The sequence below is a fragment of the Labeo rohita genome, chromosome 10 (genome assembly GCF_022985175.1).
Source record: "Labeo rohita strain BAU-BD-2019 chromosome 10, IGBB_LRoh.1.0, whole genome shotgun sequence".
Taxonomy (NCBI): domain Eukaryota; kingdom Metazoa; phylum Chordata; class Actinopteri; order Cypriniformes; family Cyprinidae; genus Labeo; species Labeo rohita.
The window spans coordinates 9,313,371-9,329,126 of NC_066878.1; the positions used below are offsets into that span (position 1 = coordinate 9,313,371).

Consider the following 15,756-nt stretch of genomic DNA (forward strand, 5'->3'; position numbering starts at 1 on the left):
TACCATGTATATGTAACTAATATTACAATATATTATATTATTACATATTTGTTATGTTTTTATTTTATATTATATTTATTATCTTACCTTATATTATGTTATATTATATTATATTATATAACTCTTTAACAGGTTAAAGGGTCATGTAACCCTAAAACACATTTTTTGAGATGTTATCTTATATGTACAGGTTGCAGTGAAAATAATAGCACTCATTATGTCTATTATTAAGGAAAAAATGGTTATTTTTTCATTTTTTGGAGCCATTTCGTTCTTCTGGTTCAAAAAACAAAGTTAAACTAACATCATGAAAATTGATGTTTACACTACCAGTCAAACGTTTTAAAAAATTTTTATGTTTTTTTTTAAAGAAGTCTCTTCTGCTCACCAAGCCTGCATTTATTTGATCCAAAATACAACAAAACAGTAACATTTTGAAATATTTTTCTATTTAAAATAACTGTTTTCTATTTGAATTTATTTTGAAATGTAATTTATTCCTATGATTTAAAAGCTAAATGTTTAGCATCATTACTCCGTTACATGATCCTTAAAAATCATTCTAATATTCTCATTTGCTGTTTAAAAACATTTTATTATTATTATGTTGAAAACAACAGAGTGGCATTTTTTCAGGTTTCTCTGACAAATAAAAAGTTCAGAAGAACAGTATTTATCTGAAATAGAAATCTTTTGTAACATTATAAATGTCTTTATCATCACTTTTGATCAATTGAAAGCATATTTGCTTAATGAAAAAAAAAAAAAAATACAGACTCCAAGGTTTTAAATGGTATAGTGTATAATGTTACAAAAGCTTTTTATTTCAGAAAAATGCTGATCTTTGGATCTTTCTATTTATCTAACAATCCTGAACCTCAACTGTTTTAAATATTAATAAATATTAATAATAATAATAAATGTTACTTGAACAGTGAATCTACATATCAGAATGATTTCTTAAGGATCATGTGACAGTGAAAACTGGAGTAATGGTGCTGAAAATTTAGCTTTGATCACAGGAATAAATTACATTTTAAATTATATTTAAATTGAAAACAGTTATTTTAAATAGTAAAAATATTTCAGAATTTTATGGTTTATGCTGTATTTTGGACTTCTTTAAAAACATTTAAAATCCTACTGTTCAGAAATATTTGACTGGCAGTGTACAGTACAGTAATATTCCTGTTTTTGAGAATGAGGTGGGGCATTTTCTATTGAGCGTGTAACTGACTGAATGCTATATTTGTCCTGAACTTTCACAAGAGTGACAGTTGCTGGTCTAAGTCTGTGCCAAGTTTGACACTACTATAAGGAGATCGTAGGAAATGATACTCATCACCCTCTATACTCAGTGAAGACTCTATGTTCTTCTAATCTGACACTTAGATATAGATATGAAAAGAATGGTATTAATCATTTGGAAATCCTTTATTTGGGGCTTACAGTGAACGAAAGTAAATCACCCAGGAAAGAACACAAGAGGCCTGTTTATATCACAGTATCAGAGTGAAAATGAAAGTCTTTCAGAATTCTCAGGGGATTGCAGGGAGTTCCCAGTGATTTCATTGTGTCCTTAGAGAGTCAGAAAGGAATGCAGACAAACAAGATTTTCCTTTAAAAAATATATAAATAAAAACATTATTTAATTTTTTTATATATATATATATATATATATATATAAATTATTATTTATGTCCCATCATGTTGGTAAGCTGTAAGCTTATTTCTGTTCCTGTAAAGACTCCCCTGGGAGGGAAATCTTGGCAAAACAAAACTGAAAGTGAAAGCAGTCTGACATTTACAGGAAATCAGGTTGTTTGTGGATAAGGTGGTATGTTTTGTCAGTGATCATACTTTCTTTTTAATGAGTCATTCAAACTATGACCAAATGCCACCAAGGATGATAAATATAAAGTTTTAATAATCATTCTGTTTATGGAAAAAGGTAAGATGAACAATATATTTGAAATCACTTTCAGGACAATTTTTTGACAACCAATCAGTATCCAGGTCAAGCATTTGAAGCAGCATGTGTGTGCGTATAATAAACAACTGTATTGTGTGTTGGTGTGGACAGTAATATAGTTATCATGATCATTTTTGTTCTTAGTGTGATCTTAAATCATAGAAATATGAAATACTGATTTTGGAAACCGTATAAATAATGTATATATGAAATGTGTGCAAAGAATGTTACAAAAAAAATATGATAAGAGTGAGAGCAGAGGAACAACACAATTACATATCATGTGAAAGTCACATTAATTTATTATTAAAGAAGAACTTGATTTTGAAATAATTTAATGTTTACATGAAATTAAATACAGTCAAATAAAACAAATGCATACATATAATATCAAATAAATCATAATGGCTACATCAGAATATATACATAAATATTCCCAAAACATTCCAGTTCAACATTTATACAATGCCCTGCATTCTGTGCAAACCAGTGTGTGTTTAGTAGGATAAACAGGACAGTGGCCTACAGAACTGACAGGCAGCTGGACTGCAAACACTGGCTGTCAATTCATAGGTCATCACCCTGTGTCCTAGACCCTGGGTTAAATATGCTTTCTGCCAACATGGATAAAATTAAACAGCCACATAAATTAAATTAGGACCGTATTTTCACTCAGAACCAAAGGAGATAAAGGTGACTATCTGCACGCAACAGCAGCTCCACTGGAAGACACAAACCTTCCACATGGAGTTGCTGTTACAACCAGTCAGTACCAAATCTTTGGAGTGCGCCCCTTTTGGACAGCGGAAGAAAGTGTACTTATTCTCCCACAAATGTTATAGGCGATGTCCCACTCTCACCATGAGGGCAGTTCGTCAAGTGTTCCATAAATAATAAAATAAATAAATCTATAAATAAATAAAGAAGAAGCGGTGCCACCTGAAACGAAAGCACAGAAAACCAAGTTAGAGGGTTAAATCAGGATTCAGACAATGGCTAATGACTGCCATTAAGGACATGTGAGAGTTCCTCTGTTGGCTCATGACTTTGACCTTTCTTTCTCATCTTTATGACATGCCATAGACTCCATTATTGGCCAACTGTGCGTCCAAAGTGCTAAGACTGATCTTGATAACAGCAATTTTATGATGGCAGTCAACATGAGGGTGCTCGGCACAATTTGTGTAAGGGCCGAGAAAGAAAAAAGGGTGTGTCGCTCAATAATTTATGTGCCTTTATGTCCCTAAGTTTTAATTTTGTAGATATCACTTCCTTTTAGTCATGAGTTACCCACCCTACATTCCCTATCATGTTCTTTCTCCCTTCTTGGTTTCTTCGTTTATATCATATTTTAGACTTTGCCTTGCTGTAAACCTCCCACTGCTCCTTGCTACCCTTTGGAAAAACAGCATAATAAAGCAATTAAAGGGGCACACAGCACATGAGTCAGTCTGTGTTATCTGCTCCTGTTATCGTCTTTCGAATCCACCATTATCTTTCTCATCCCTGCGCCGTATCCAACATTTGTGTAGGGTGAGAGAAAATCAATGGCATGAACTCATGTAGGTGGTTCATTTTTATGACAATTCCCAATTGCGATACTTCATATCAGAGTAATACTCACATGTATTTGAACATATCTACTTTGTAGAAAATAATACAGCTAAAAATGTGACAGGACACAGTACGTTAGACTGAAATTGACTGAGTCAACCTAAGACTTAAGGTATCTGCAATTTACTTCATTTAATAAACAAAAGTTTGAGTATTTTTTAGACTGAAATTACTCTACCCCCCTTGTAACTGATTTGTAAGATCCTGTTCTTGATGTTTCAAATGTTTGAGGCCTGAGCACAAGCCTTTTGCACTCTTTTCTTATCCTCTTTAAAAGCCTTAGCTTGACTTTGGAAGACAATGCGGGTATATTTACAATTGAATATTAATCTAGCCTTTTACAAACAAACAGACAGACGTGAACACTGAAAATTCCTACATGAATCAGCGTAACTGCAAAGAGGTGAGGCAAAGATGTGAACCTCTCATTAATTTAGCTGTCTTTTATACAAATATTTATACAATTATACACTCCATGTTCCTCACATGAACCCAGTAATTTATTTTCAAAGAGTTACTTACATTTCACAGTTCTTCCTCATTGTAGCTCAGTTTTTTTGGAGCAAGACGTATTAGAAAAAAATGAAAAAGAATGCAAATAAAAGAACAAAAGAGACGTTTTTCTAAATATAGAAATTAAAGAATTAACAGAAGCTAAGAAAAACATGGTTAAAGTAAATTAAAAAGGAACTGAAAACTGCAAATGAAGTGACAGCGCGACGAGAGAGCCAGCGGGTGAGAGGGGTGCGTCGGTCAGCAGTGCTATGTCAGGCCGAGGAGGCCAGTTTAAAAGTGATTTGGAGTTGAAGCTTAGTTAATAATTACACTCCTCGTCAATATTTAACATCTTTTTGGCCCTGCCCCTCAAATCCAACATCCTGGACTCCTATGGACTTACACACTTGCTATCTCAAGACCCTATTTTGTATTCTTTTAGGTGCATTTGTATTTTTAAAAGCTTCACATTTCATTTAAATGGTCAGTACAAATGTTGTGGGCCAAACAGACATTCATTTCCTTAAGTCTTGTCATGTGTTTACTACAAACATAATGAACCACTAGATGGCGCAACGGGTTAACTTAGCTTTATTATTTACTATATCAGAATGTTGTGTTGAATATCACGAAAATTATTATAAAGTATATTTTTGCATAATATTCATATGGCATATTCGCACTCTATCAGTTGCTGATTTTGATTTATAAATCAGCAAATGTGTGATATAGGTCAACGTCTTAATTACTGGTACGTAATGCTGCATGATTAGAACAGATAAAACAGACTATGGACTCTAAACATTGATCAAAGAATGAAAAAGAAGGCTTTATAACAGGATAATAAAATGCTCATGAGAGAGGGTTAATTATTGCCATTGTTAGGTTAAAGAGCACAGAAGTGCACACTGTGTGAAAGAATTTCGATTGTCAAACACAAGAATGGTGCGTCTATTAATGTACCACGACAAAATACTCTATCTAAGCACATAATGTAGTATCTCAGGCAGATGTAAATCTGGATGCAAAAGGGTCAAAATCTCCTTATGTTTCTTGTAATATGAGTTTTTACGACTGGACTTTGAAACACAATCTAACATAGTATCCAAACGGTTGGAAAATGCATAAATAAGTATAGGTCTGTACGACAAATACATGCAAGGATGTGTAATGTAATGTGATGGTTGTTTCACTAGGGTTAATTTCAGCTATTTCCCTCATTTTAAAAGCGGAAATCAAGAGGAAATGAAATCTTTCCAGTGGTTGCAACCTTGTTATAACGCACAGGGGTCAAACCACAAACATGCAATATTTTAGGGCTTTCAAAATTTACCAGAACCATACAGGAAATTTTGAGGCTGTTGTCCTACAAATAAAGCCACACTTCTGGTTCTTTATTCACAAGTCAGCAGTCAGGAATTTTGCCCCTCCACCCTGCAAGGTCTCAGAGTTCACTTCATGTTGTCATACTTCATCACCCCCTCTATATTTTATGCCCTTTGGTCTTTAGCTCCTTTAAAATGTTTCCATAGTAAAGTATAACTCATGTTGAAGGCGTCACTTATTAGATGCACCAAACACTATTAAAATCTTACATATTGAAACCATATTTTGTCCCTTTGAACATCACTGTCTATAATTAAATCTAAATGTATATTTTACCATACCGGAAGCTTAGACAGAATTTATCTTTGAATTTCATGTGATTCCTTGGTAGTTATAATAGAAATGTTCAGTTTTATAGACATACTTAACAAATAGTTCACAAATTAGTCATTAGCTACTAAATGTTCTCATTTATAAAGTCAACGGTTTCAGTGCTAAGCAAGATGTCCCTTATCTTATCAGAGCCTAGAACAGGGTGTGTTTAAGTGTGCATAATGCAATGTGTAATACACCCCCCCCCCACCCCCCACAAGCACAGGTATGTATGGTCATTCACGGTCAAGTCAAGGTTTCAGACCAGCACAGATTCAGATTCTATTCTTATCTCAGTAAAAAAAAAACATTAAATTAGTCGTGAAACGGATACCATAAATAGGCCTTGGGAAAGAATTTAATTTCATATAAAGTAGTATTGTAGAGTACATTTTCAAATGAAACAGAACCTAATAATTTGAAATAGGAGCAAAGCTCCACATGTCAGAAAACTAAGATATTTCTGAAAGATTCTGTGATTATAATAAACAGACTGTTCTTCTTGTTTAACACATAAATACAGTTATTAATAAGACAAACTGTGTTTTTTTTTAACAAACTGGTTAATTGTTCCAGTTAAGAAGAGTTTTTAACATTTTTATACATTTCACATGTAATATAAATATTACATTCCATGTTCAAATTCACTTCATGGGCCAAAATAATGAATTTTACCTATTATTATACAGTTGAAGTCAAAAGTTTACACACACCTTGCGGAATCTACAAAATGTTCATTATTTAAGAGGGATCATACAAAATGCTTGTTGTTTTCAGTACTGACATGAATAAGATATTTCACATAAAAGACATTTACACAGTCTACAAGAAAAATAGGTGTTGAATTTATAAAAATTACCCTGTTTAAAAGTTTACATACACTTGATTCTTAATACTGTTTTTTGTTTAGTGATAGTTGTTTATGAGTCCCTTGTTTGTCCTGAACAGTTAAACTGCCCACAGTTCTTCAGCATTTTGTGTACTTGAACCCTTTCCAACAATGACTGTATGATTTTGAGATCCATCTTTTTCACACTGAGGACAACTGAGGGACTCATACGCAACTATTACAGGAGGTTCAAACACTCACTGATGCTTTGGAAGGAAACACAATGCATTAAGAGCCGGGGGGTGAAAACTTTTGAACGGAATGAATATGTGCATTTTTCTTATTTTGCCTAAATATCATATTTTTTTCCATTTAGTACTGCCCTTCAGAAGCTACAGAACATATTTACATGTTCCCCAGAAGACAAAGTAAGTTAAATTTACCCTGATCTTCAAATTAAAAATTTCACCTATTATTTTCTCTTGTAGACTATATATAAATGTCTTTTATGTGAATATATCTTCTTCAGGTCAGTACTTAATTAAAAAAAAAAATAACTTGCATATTGTATGATCCCTCTTGTTTTGGTAAAATAATTAACATTTTGTAGGTTCTGCAAAGTGTATGTAAACTTTTGAGTTCATCTCTATGTTCATATCAAACATGGTCACGGTTCTTTGCCACTGCTGATACAGTTTTACACATGACATGACAAGCTGTTTATAAAATGATAAAAATGTCTATTAGAAGTGACTTTACATCACTTTTTAACTAGTTTTCTTTTCTTTCCATCTACTCCTGTAACAGACGCTTCGTCTTTCTGGGCGGCTCTCTTTTTTGTCTTCTCCGTCACTGTTTCCATGTTATCCCAAACCTCATCCTTCTCTTCCTCTGCTTTCACCTCTTCTACATCTCCACTTAAATCAGCACTTGACTATAAGAAAAACAAGCACATAAAGAGTCAAACATTTAACAAAGTCATTAGGATGCAGCATAAAATCCTCAGTGAGAAAGCAACTTCCATCGTTGTTACTGTTGATAGGCAGTTACATAAAAGCAAATCATCAAACAATACTCCCGCTGACATTGAACCACTGCTTACCTCCAGCTCTCTGCTAGACAGCAGCACACAACTGAGTCGTGACTTCAGATATACCTGCACAGAGAAAATACGTTCATTTACACAAACACGACAGTGAGTGGGAGGCACTTCTGATTATATGGTACACGCAACCAGATGGAAATAAGAGGAGAGGGGCTATGCAGAAAACAGAAGAGAGAATAATAGAGATAAAGTGCAAATGAACAAAGAAACCTGGTTTCTTGTGCATTCATACCTTGTGCTGTAAGGAACGGTCCTCCAGGCTGTGTACTCTCAGAAAACGATCTAAACCACAAGAGGCCACCAATGGGAGGGAAGGATGGCACTGCAACCCCCGCACTGCCCCCGCCAGACCCTTAAGACACCCACGCACAAGCCCTGCAGGCAGAGAGAGAAGAAAATGGGGTCAGACAAAACAACATTCTCAAGAGTTCAATAATATTACAGTGCATATACGGAGAACGGCCGGCCAAATACATCCTTTATACTTGGAACACACACAGATCCAGGACAGCAATGGAGCTGCAGTTCAAAACAACTGCTTTCGTGCAGATCCAAACCTGCCTGAGAGAAAAAAATAAACGGAGCATCCACCTACTGCTTACCTTTCCGGAGGTCAAGGATGGCGAGCTCCCCGTGAGTGTTGCCCACGACCACTGTGTCCTGGCTGGCAGGAAGAGAGAGCGCTGTGAGCGGGTACTCTCCAAACTGAGCCTCCAACACCGGTCTTCTCTGAGGCGTCGATGGGTCATACACGCGCACCTGGCGGAGGAAGAGCGGAACAGAGAGGGCAAGATATTTTGAGTCATGTTAGATCACAGATGCTTACCTTAAGACACAAAGGAAGACATGAATAAATACAATAGCAAAGGGTTAGGGCCACGCTGAAAAAGATGATCAGCTCACTTTATATCTAAGAGTCTTTCTTAAGACATTCATTTTAATTAAGAATTTTTGGATTTGAGACCTGTAACACGTTAAAATGGCTGATGATGGCTTGAGGCAGTGTTTCGCTAACACTGGCCAATCAGTCAAAGGTGTACTTCAATAAAATTAAACAACACTGGTATAAATATGAAATGATAATAATACATTTTAATACATAATAATAATTTTGTATTAAAATGATTTATTATTTTACATCATTCAATTAAAACCAATAAATTACTTCAAACTTACAGTTGAGGTCAAAAGTTTACATACACCTTGCAGAATTCGCAAAATGTTCATTTTTTTTTTTTTTTTTACCAAAATAAGAGGGATCATACAAAATGCATGTTATTTTCTATTTAGTACGGACCTGAATAAGATATTTCACAGAAAAATCCTTCAGGTCCTACAAATTCTTTTTTTTCAGCATTTTTGTGTATTTGAACCCTTTCCAACAATGACTGTATGATTTTTAGATCCATCTTTTCACACTACTAAGGCACTCATAGACAACTATTACAGAAGATTCAAATGCTCACTAATGCTCCAGAGAGGAAAACGATGCGTTAAGAGCCAGGGGTGTAAACTTTTTAATAGAATATATATTTCTTATTTTGACTAAATATCTTTTTTTCCCATTTAGTACTGCCCTTCAGAAGCTACAGAAGATAAAATGTTTAATACATCTTAATGCATCATTTTTTTTCTTCTGTAATAGTTGCATTTGAGTCCCTCAGTTGTCCTCAGTGTGAAAAGATGGATCTCAAAATCATACAGTCATTGTTGGAATGGGTTCAAATACATAAAAATGCTGAAAAAAACAAAGAATTTGTGGGATCATTCAAGTAACAACACAGTATTAAGAATGAAGTGTATGTAAACTTTTGAACGGGGTCATTTAAAAAAATAATTTCTCTTGTGGACTATATGTAAATGTCTTATGTAAAATATTTTATTCAGGTAAGTACTAAAAAAATAACATGCATTCTGTATGATCCCTCTAATTTTGGTAAAAAAAATTAACATTTTGCAGATTCTGCAAGGTGTATGTAAACTTTTGACCTTAAATTAAAATGAATACAAATTGCATACTAGTTTTGATGAAACAGACAGATCTCAATTAAATAAACTACTATTTAAAAGTTTGGGATACAGTTTTTTTAAAGAAATTAATACTTTTATATAAAAAAGGAAAACAACATGGCAAAAGTGACAGTCATGACATATGTTATAAAATGTTTGTCAAATAAATGCTTTTCCTTTGAACTTCCTATTCAAAGAATCTTGAATAAGGTATCATGGTTACAAAATATTAAGCAGCACAGCTGTTTTCAACATTGATAATAATAAGAAGAAATATGAAGAATCATGTGACACTGAAGATTGAAGCAATGGTTGCTGAAAATTTGGCTTTGCCAAAAAAAATATATTAAATTTTAAAATTTATTAACATAATTTTAAAAATTGTATCAACCCCCTATTTTGAATGATAGTGTACATAAATTCAGGTGTTCACTGTAAACAAAAATTCACACATATGGATATTTCTAATTAAATAATTTTATTCCAAATGGAATAAACGTGTCCAGTATAGATACAGTGTAATAAACAACAAGAGACATGCATGTATGCATAAAGTCAGAGTAAAGCCAAACCTGATGATGTCCGGTGCATGTGACTATTTTATCTGAGTCTGGGATAAAGCCAATGTCTCTCACCCACACGGGCACTCGCATATCCAACCAGTCATGGGCTACCTGAAGAATTAAAGAAAAAAAAGGAAGAGTTTGAAACACAGAAATCAACTACTGGGGGCTGAAAAGTTTAAATACTTTTCGTTTTCTTCCTTACATTTTTGGCTGTGAATATGGGCTTATCTGGTCTTTCCAGATCCCAGACTTTCAGCGGGTTCTCTTTACCCCCTGTAGCCACATGATGGCGCTGTGATGGGTTCTGTCGCATTCTGCAAATTTCATTTCCAACATTTACCTCAACCTAAGAACAGAGACAGATGAGATGGCTGAGGATCAGATTTACTCCACAGGTTTAATTCCACATCTATCTTAAAAGTCAAATTTATAAAGATAAAGAGATCATTATTCATTATTCAATCCTAATTCAAGAAGTTGAAGCAGTACTAGTACTATGCTGCTAGCTATATAAGGAACAAATAAAATAGTAAGTGTTGGGTCACTTAATGTGTCAACAGCACTAAATTTACCAAAAATGGACAAATATTCATGAAATAAAGACCACAACTGTTAGAAACTGCTTTTTGACTGGTTCACTTCTGAAGATCAAGCCGTCCAATTAAAATAAAGTTATAAATGAGAGTGATCAATTAAATCATGTGATGTTGATCTGTTTGTGGGATTATATTATTGAGACAAATTCCTGTTTCCAAATTCCTTTTTTTACTGTACTGAAAGGCAACCTAATGTCTACTCTATCTACTTTATCACTGAAACAAGTAAACAAATCAAGTAAAAAATATAAATGTCTACATATATAATACAAAAGTTGTATTATTTGATAAATTTATCACATTTACTCCTTAAATTCACAATGAATCATTTGGGATTTATTTGTAGAGATTGGTGTCTATTTAATCTTTTCAGCATTTTTAAAATGTAATGTTCAGTAAAAGTCTTGCAGTGTGATACATTTTTAAAGTACAAACATTTCTAGTATTTTTTAACTACCATGAGGCCATACAGAGGCATGTATATTATTTATAAAAGAACCTGAAATAAAAAAATAGTCCCTTCTGCTCACCAAGCCTGCATTTATTTGATCCAAAGTAGAGCAAAACTGTGAAACTATTTGAAATATTTTTTTAAATGTAATTTATTCCTGTGATTTCAAATCGGAATTTTTAGCATCATTACTCCAGTCACATGATCCCTTAGAAATCATTGTAGTATACTGATTTACTGCTCAAAAAACATTTATTTTTATTATTATGTTGAAAACACCCAAGTAGAATTTTTCAGGTTTCTTTGAAGTATATAAAGTTCAGAAAAACAGCATTTATGTGAAACAGATAGCTTTTGTAACATTATAAATGTCTTTATCATCACTTTTCATAAATTTAAAGTATCCTTGTTGAATAAAAGTATTCATTTCTGTAATTCCTTCCCTCCCAAAAAAATTTTACTGACTCCAAGCTTTTGAATGGTATAGTGTATAATGTTACAAAAGCTTTTTATTTCAGATAAATGCTGACCTTTGGGTCTTATTATTCATTAAAGAATCCAGAAATAAATGTACTCCACTGTTTTAAATATTGATAATACTACAAGTAATAATAATAAATGTTCCTTGAACAGCAAATCAAAAAAAAATATCAACTCCTAATAAAAAAGGGAAAGCAAATGTTAGATTATCTTGAGTAATTTTTGCTTGTTAGTATGTTTGAGTTGGATCATCGAAGGTCGGCAGCAAAGACATCAGTTAATAAAATGGTATTAAATGCATAAAGGTTATTTGTATTATTTAACATATTTAATTATTGCCGGTTTGCGTCATATTCTGAGTTGAATTTCACTGTTTTTATTCATTTTGAGGAGTGAGATGAATTAATGCATGTTCACATTTATTCTAGAACTAACATCTTACTCCCGATTTCTCTCAGCATGGGGACAGGAGAACTTTTAATCAATAAATGGGGGGAAAAGTAACTGTTCTGTAATATTTCTGTAATATTTCACAATATTACTACTGTACTTTAGATCAAATAAATGCAGACTTGGTGAGCAGAAGAGTGTTAAAAAAAACATTAAAAATCTTACTGTGCAAAAACCTTAAGACTGGTAGTGTATATACAGTAGTCAACATTTGAAGTGGATCAAAAAAGTTAACTCAACGTTGTCCTAACAGGTAAGAACAGGTAATGTTTTGGTTTTAGTAAAACTTTGATGAAAGAATTTGATCCACTACTGTATCTCCTAAAATGAAATGTAGCCCACCACACTGCAGGACACTGACATCACACTAAAACTTACTGTTTCTGTACTGCCTTCCTTCCACACCTTCAGCAGTCCTGACTCCACACATGTAATCATAGAACTGGAAAAGGAGGAAAGAAAGCCCATCATTCCTACAGTACATCAACGCAAACCAACAAAACATGCAGTAATTCACCAGCCCCTGCAGAGAAGAGCATAACATAATATTGGCAACCACCTGTCAGTGACAGCCAGTCCTGTGAATCTGCCCTGTGAATGATCTCCACACTCTCTGGTGGCAGTGAAGATTCCCTTATCTGTGCTGAAAGTTTTCACAGTGCCGTTCACGCTGCCCACTAACACCTGCAAAGACATACACACATAGACAACGTCTGTCAGTCACTAAATCATGGCGATGAAGTCTGTTACTCCAGTTCTCTCTCCTTCTCACCTCTGATTCGTGAGGGTCTCCCCATGCCATCACACAAACCTCCTGATCTCGACTCAAGCAGCTCATCTCACAAAAATTAAACGCCTGCTTTTTGGTTAAACTCACCCCTTGAGATGAAATACACATCATAACAAATAATTAGTTTAGTGGCCCTCAAGAAAATTAAATGGCAAATGTGTGCTACCAACTCACGTGTACCATACATGGTTAGCTAGCTAGTCAAAAAGTGTACAATACGTCGACAAAGAGACGGAAAAACACCGTACCTTTTAATATTCCAGTTTCGGATCCAAGCCATATTGAGCATATTTGGCTTTTAGCAGCCATTTGAATAAAAACGAGTGATTTTGGACTTACTGACTTAATAAAAACAGATCTCCACGTTACTGTCGCACACAACTTCGTCCGGGTGTAACACGCAAACTAAGGACTTTTAGTTCCGTTCCCCACTAACACTGGGTTTACATCGCTAAACGAGTTTCAACATGTTGTCACGCGGTTATATTTACTACAGTTGGATGAAAGTATTATAAACTATCTGGGGTGTTTATCCTATAATTTTTTACCGTTTTCACTTAAACACAAAAATCATTATACAGGGTGGGCCATTTATATGGATACACCTTAATAAAATGGGAATGGTTGGTGATATTAACGTCCTGTTTGTGGCACATTATAAGTGGTCAGAAACTTGTAAATAACTCATGAAAGAATAAAGTTACGTTAAAACCAAGCACACCATTGTTTTTCTTGTGAAATTCCCAATAAGTTTGATGTGTGATGTATCCATATAAATGGCCCACGCTGTATATTCGGAAACAAGGGGACTTTTTAGGCAGAATGTTAGGGATGTCTTCCATGAAAGAAAGTGAGTCAGACAGCATTTCAACAACATAAAGGTGAGTAGCTTCATTTTGGGGGGGAAGTCTCCCTTTATTGTTGCTATAAGCTAGTGGTTCTTAAACTTTCTCTGACATTTCTACTATAAAGTTATACATTTCCAGTCAAAAGTTTTTCAACTGTAAGATTTTTAATGTTTTTTAAAGAATTCTCTTCTGTTCACCAAGCCTGCATTTATTTGATCCAAAATGCAGGGAAAGCAGTAATATTGTGAAATATTTTTACTATTTAAAATAACTGTTTTCTATTTGAATATATTTTAAAATGTAATTAATTCCTGTGATCAAAGCTGAATTTTCAGCATCATTACACCAGTCTTCAGTGTCACATGATCCTTCAGAAATCATTCTAATATGCTAATTTGCTGTTCAAGAAATGTTTATTATTATTATTATCAATATTTAAAACAGTTGAGTAAATTTTTTAGGATTTTTTGATTAACAGAATGATTCAAATATCAGCATTTATCTGAAATAAAAAGCTTTTGTAACATTATACACTATACCATTCAATAGCTTGGAGTCATTACAATTATAGAAATTAATACATTTATTCATGCTTTAAATTAAGTGAAAGTGATGATAAAGACATTTATAATATTACAAAAGATTTGTATTTCAGATAAATGCTGTTCTTCTGAACTTTATAGTCATCAAAGAAACCTGAAAAAAATTCTACTCAGCTGTTTCAACATAATAACAATAATATTAATAATTATAATAATACATGTTTTTGAGCAGCAAATCAAATTATTGGAATGATTTTTGAAGGATCATGTGACTGGAGTAAAAATTCAGCTTTGAAATCACAGGAATAAATTACATTAAAATATATTCAAATAGAAAACAGTTATTTTAAAATATTTAAAAATTGTACTATTTATTTATTTTACTGATTATTATCAGTAAACTGTTGTGCTACTTAATATTTTTTTTGGAACCAGTGATATCCTTTTTAGGATTCTTTGATGAATAAAAAATCAAAAAGAATAGCATTTATTCAAAAAATAATAACAATGTAACAAAGTCGTTACTATCACTTTTTATCAATTTAACACATCATTGCTGAATAATCTTTCTAACTTTTTATTTCTTAAAGAATCCAAAAAATATCACAGGTTCAAATAATAATAATAATAATAATAATAATCAGTGCAACAGTTTACAATCTTGATAATAAATCAGCATATTAGAATGATTTCATCTGAATGATCATGTGACATTGACGACTGAAGTAATGATGCTGAACATTCAGCTTTGTATCACAGGGATAAATAATATTTATATATAATATTTATAATATTTAATAAAGTATATTAAAATAGAAAACTATTATTTTAAATTGCAGTAATATTTCACAATATTACTGTTTTATCTTGATGAGCATAAAAAACATTTTTAAAAAACATAAAAAAATCTTACTGATCCCAAACTTTGTAATGGAAGTGTATATCCAAGTATTCAAAATCACAAGAAACCTGGTTCTTAAATAAAATGCAATCAGTTGCAGTTCCCTTAAAATAGCATTTCCTGAAGGACAGTAGAGAGAGAAAGATTTCAGAGAGTGGAAGAATCCACCAGATGGTACTCTTGGACTCCATTAGAAGAGCACCCACATGGCATGCTGGAAATATCTGTCAAAGGTGTTGTACATGCTTTAGGATATTTGTCAGTCTTCCTAAAAAACAGAGAACGCTGCTTATATTGCTGCAGAAATGTAAGCAATAAAAGCAAATCAGAAGCCTTAATGCTGGAATGATTCAGTATCTTCTCCTTGGGGAGCATGCCAGTCAAATTTCAATATTTCCCACGCTTTAAA

The 15,756-nt window shown here is 33.2% G+C and overlaps 1 protein-coding gene and 1 long non-coding RNA gene across 2 annotated transcripts; both read right to left on the bottom strand.

Annotated features, from left to right (window-relative positions):
* Positions 1-2,256: 2,256 nt before the first annotated feature.
* On the bottom strand, positions 2,257-4,326 carry LOC127171828 (uncharacterized). Its single transcript, XR_007828567.1, has 2 exons — positions 4,109-4,326; positions 2,257-2,911 (listed from the first exon to the last, which is right to left on the bottom strand). It is a non-coding gene; the product is annotated as an uncharacterized LOC127171828 (long non-coding RNA).
* Positions 4,327-6,119: 1,793 nt separating this feature from the next.
* On the bottom strand, positions 6,120-13,442 carry wdr74 (WD repeat domain 74). Its single transcript, XM_051120716.1, has 10 exons — positions 13,305-13,442; positions 13,039-13,145; positions 12,826-12,950; positions 12,645-12,708; positions 10,492-10,635; positions 10,296-10,397; positions 8,316-8,472; positions 7,946-8,088; positions 7,711-7,764; positions 6,120-7,542 (listed from the first exon to the last, which is right to left on the bottom strand). Exons 1-10 carry the CDS (start codon positions 13,363-13,365, stop codon positions 7,369-7,371), a joined length of 1,131 nt encoding a protein of 376 aa, XP_050976673.1. The 5' UTR covers positions 13,366-13,442; the 3' UTR covers positions 6,120-7,368.
* Positions 13,443-15,756: the final 2,314 nt, after the last annotated feature.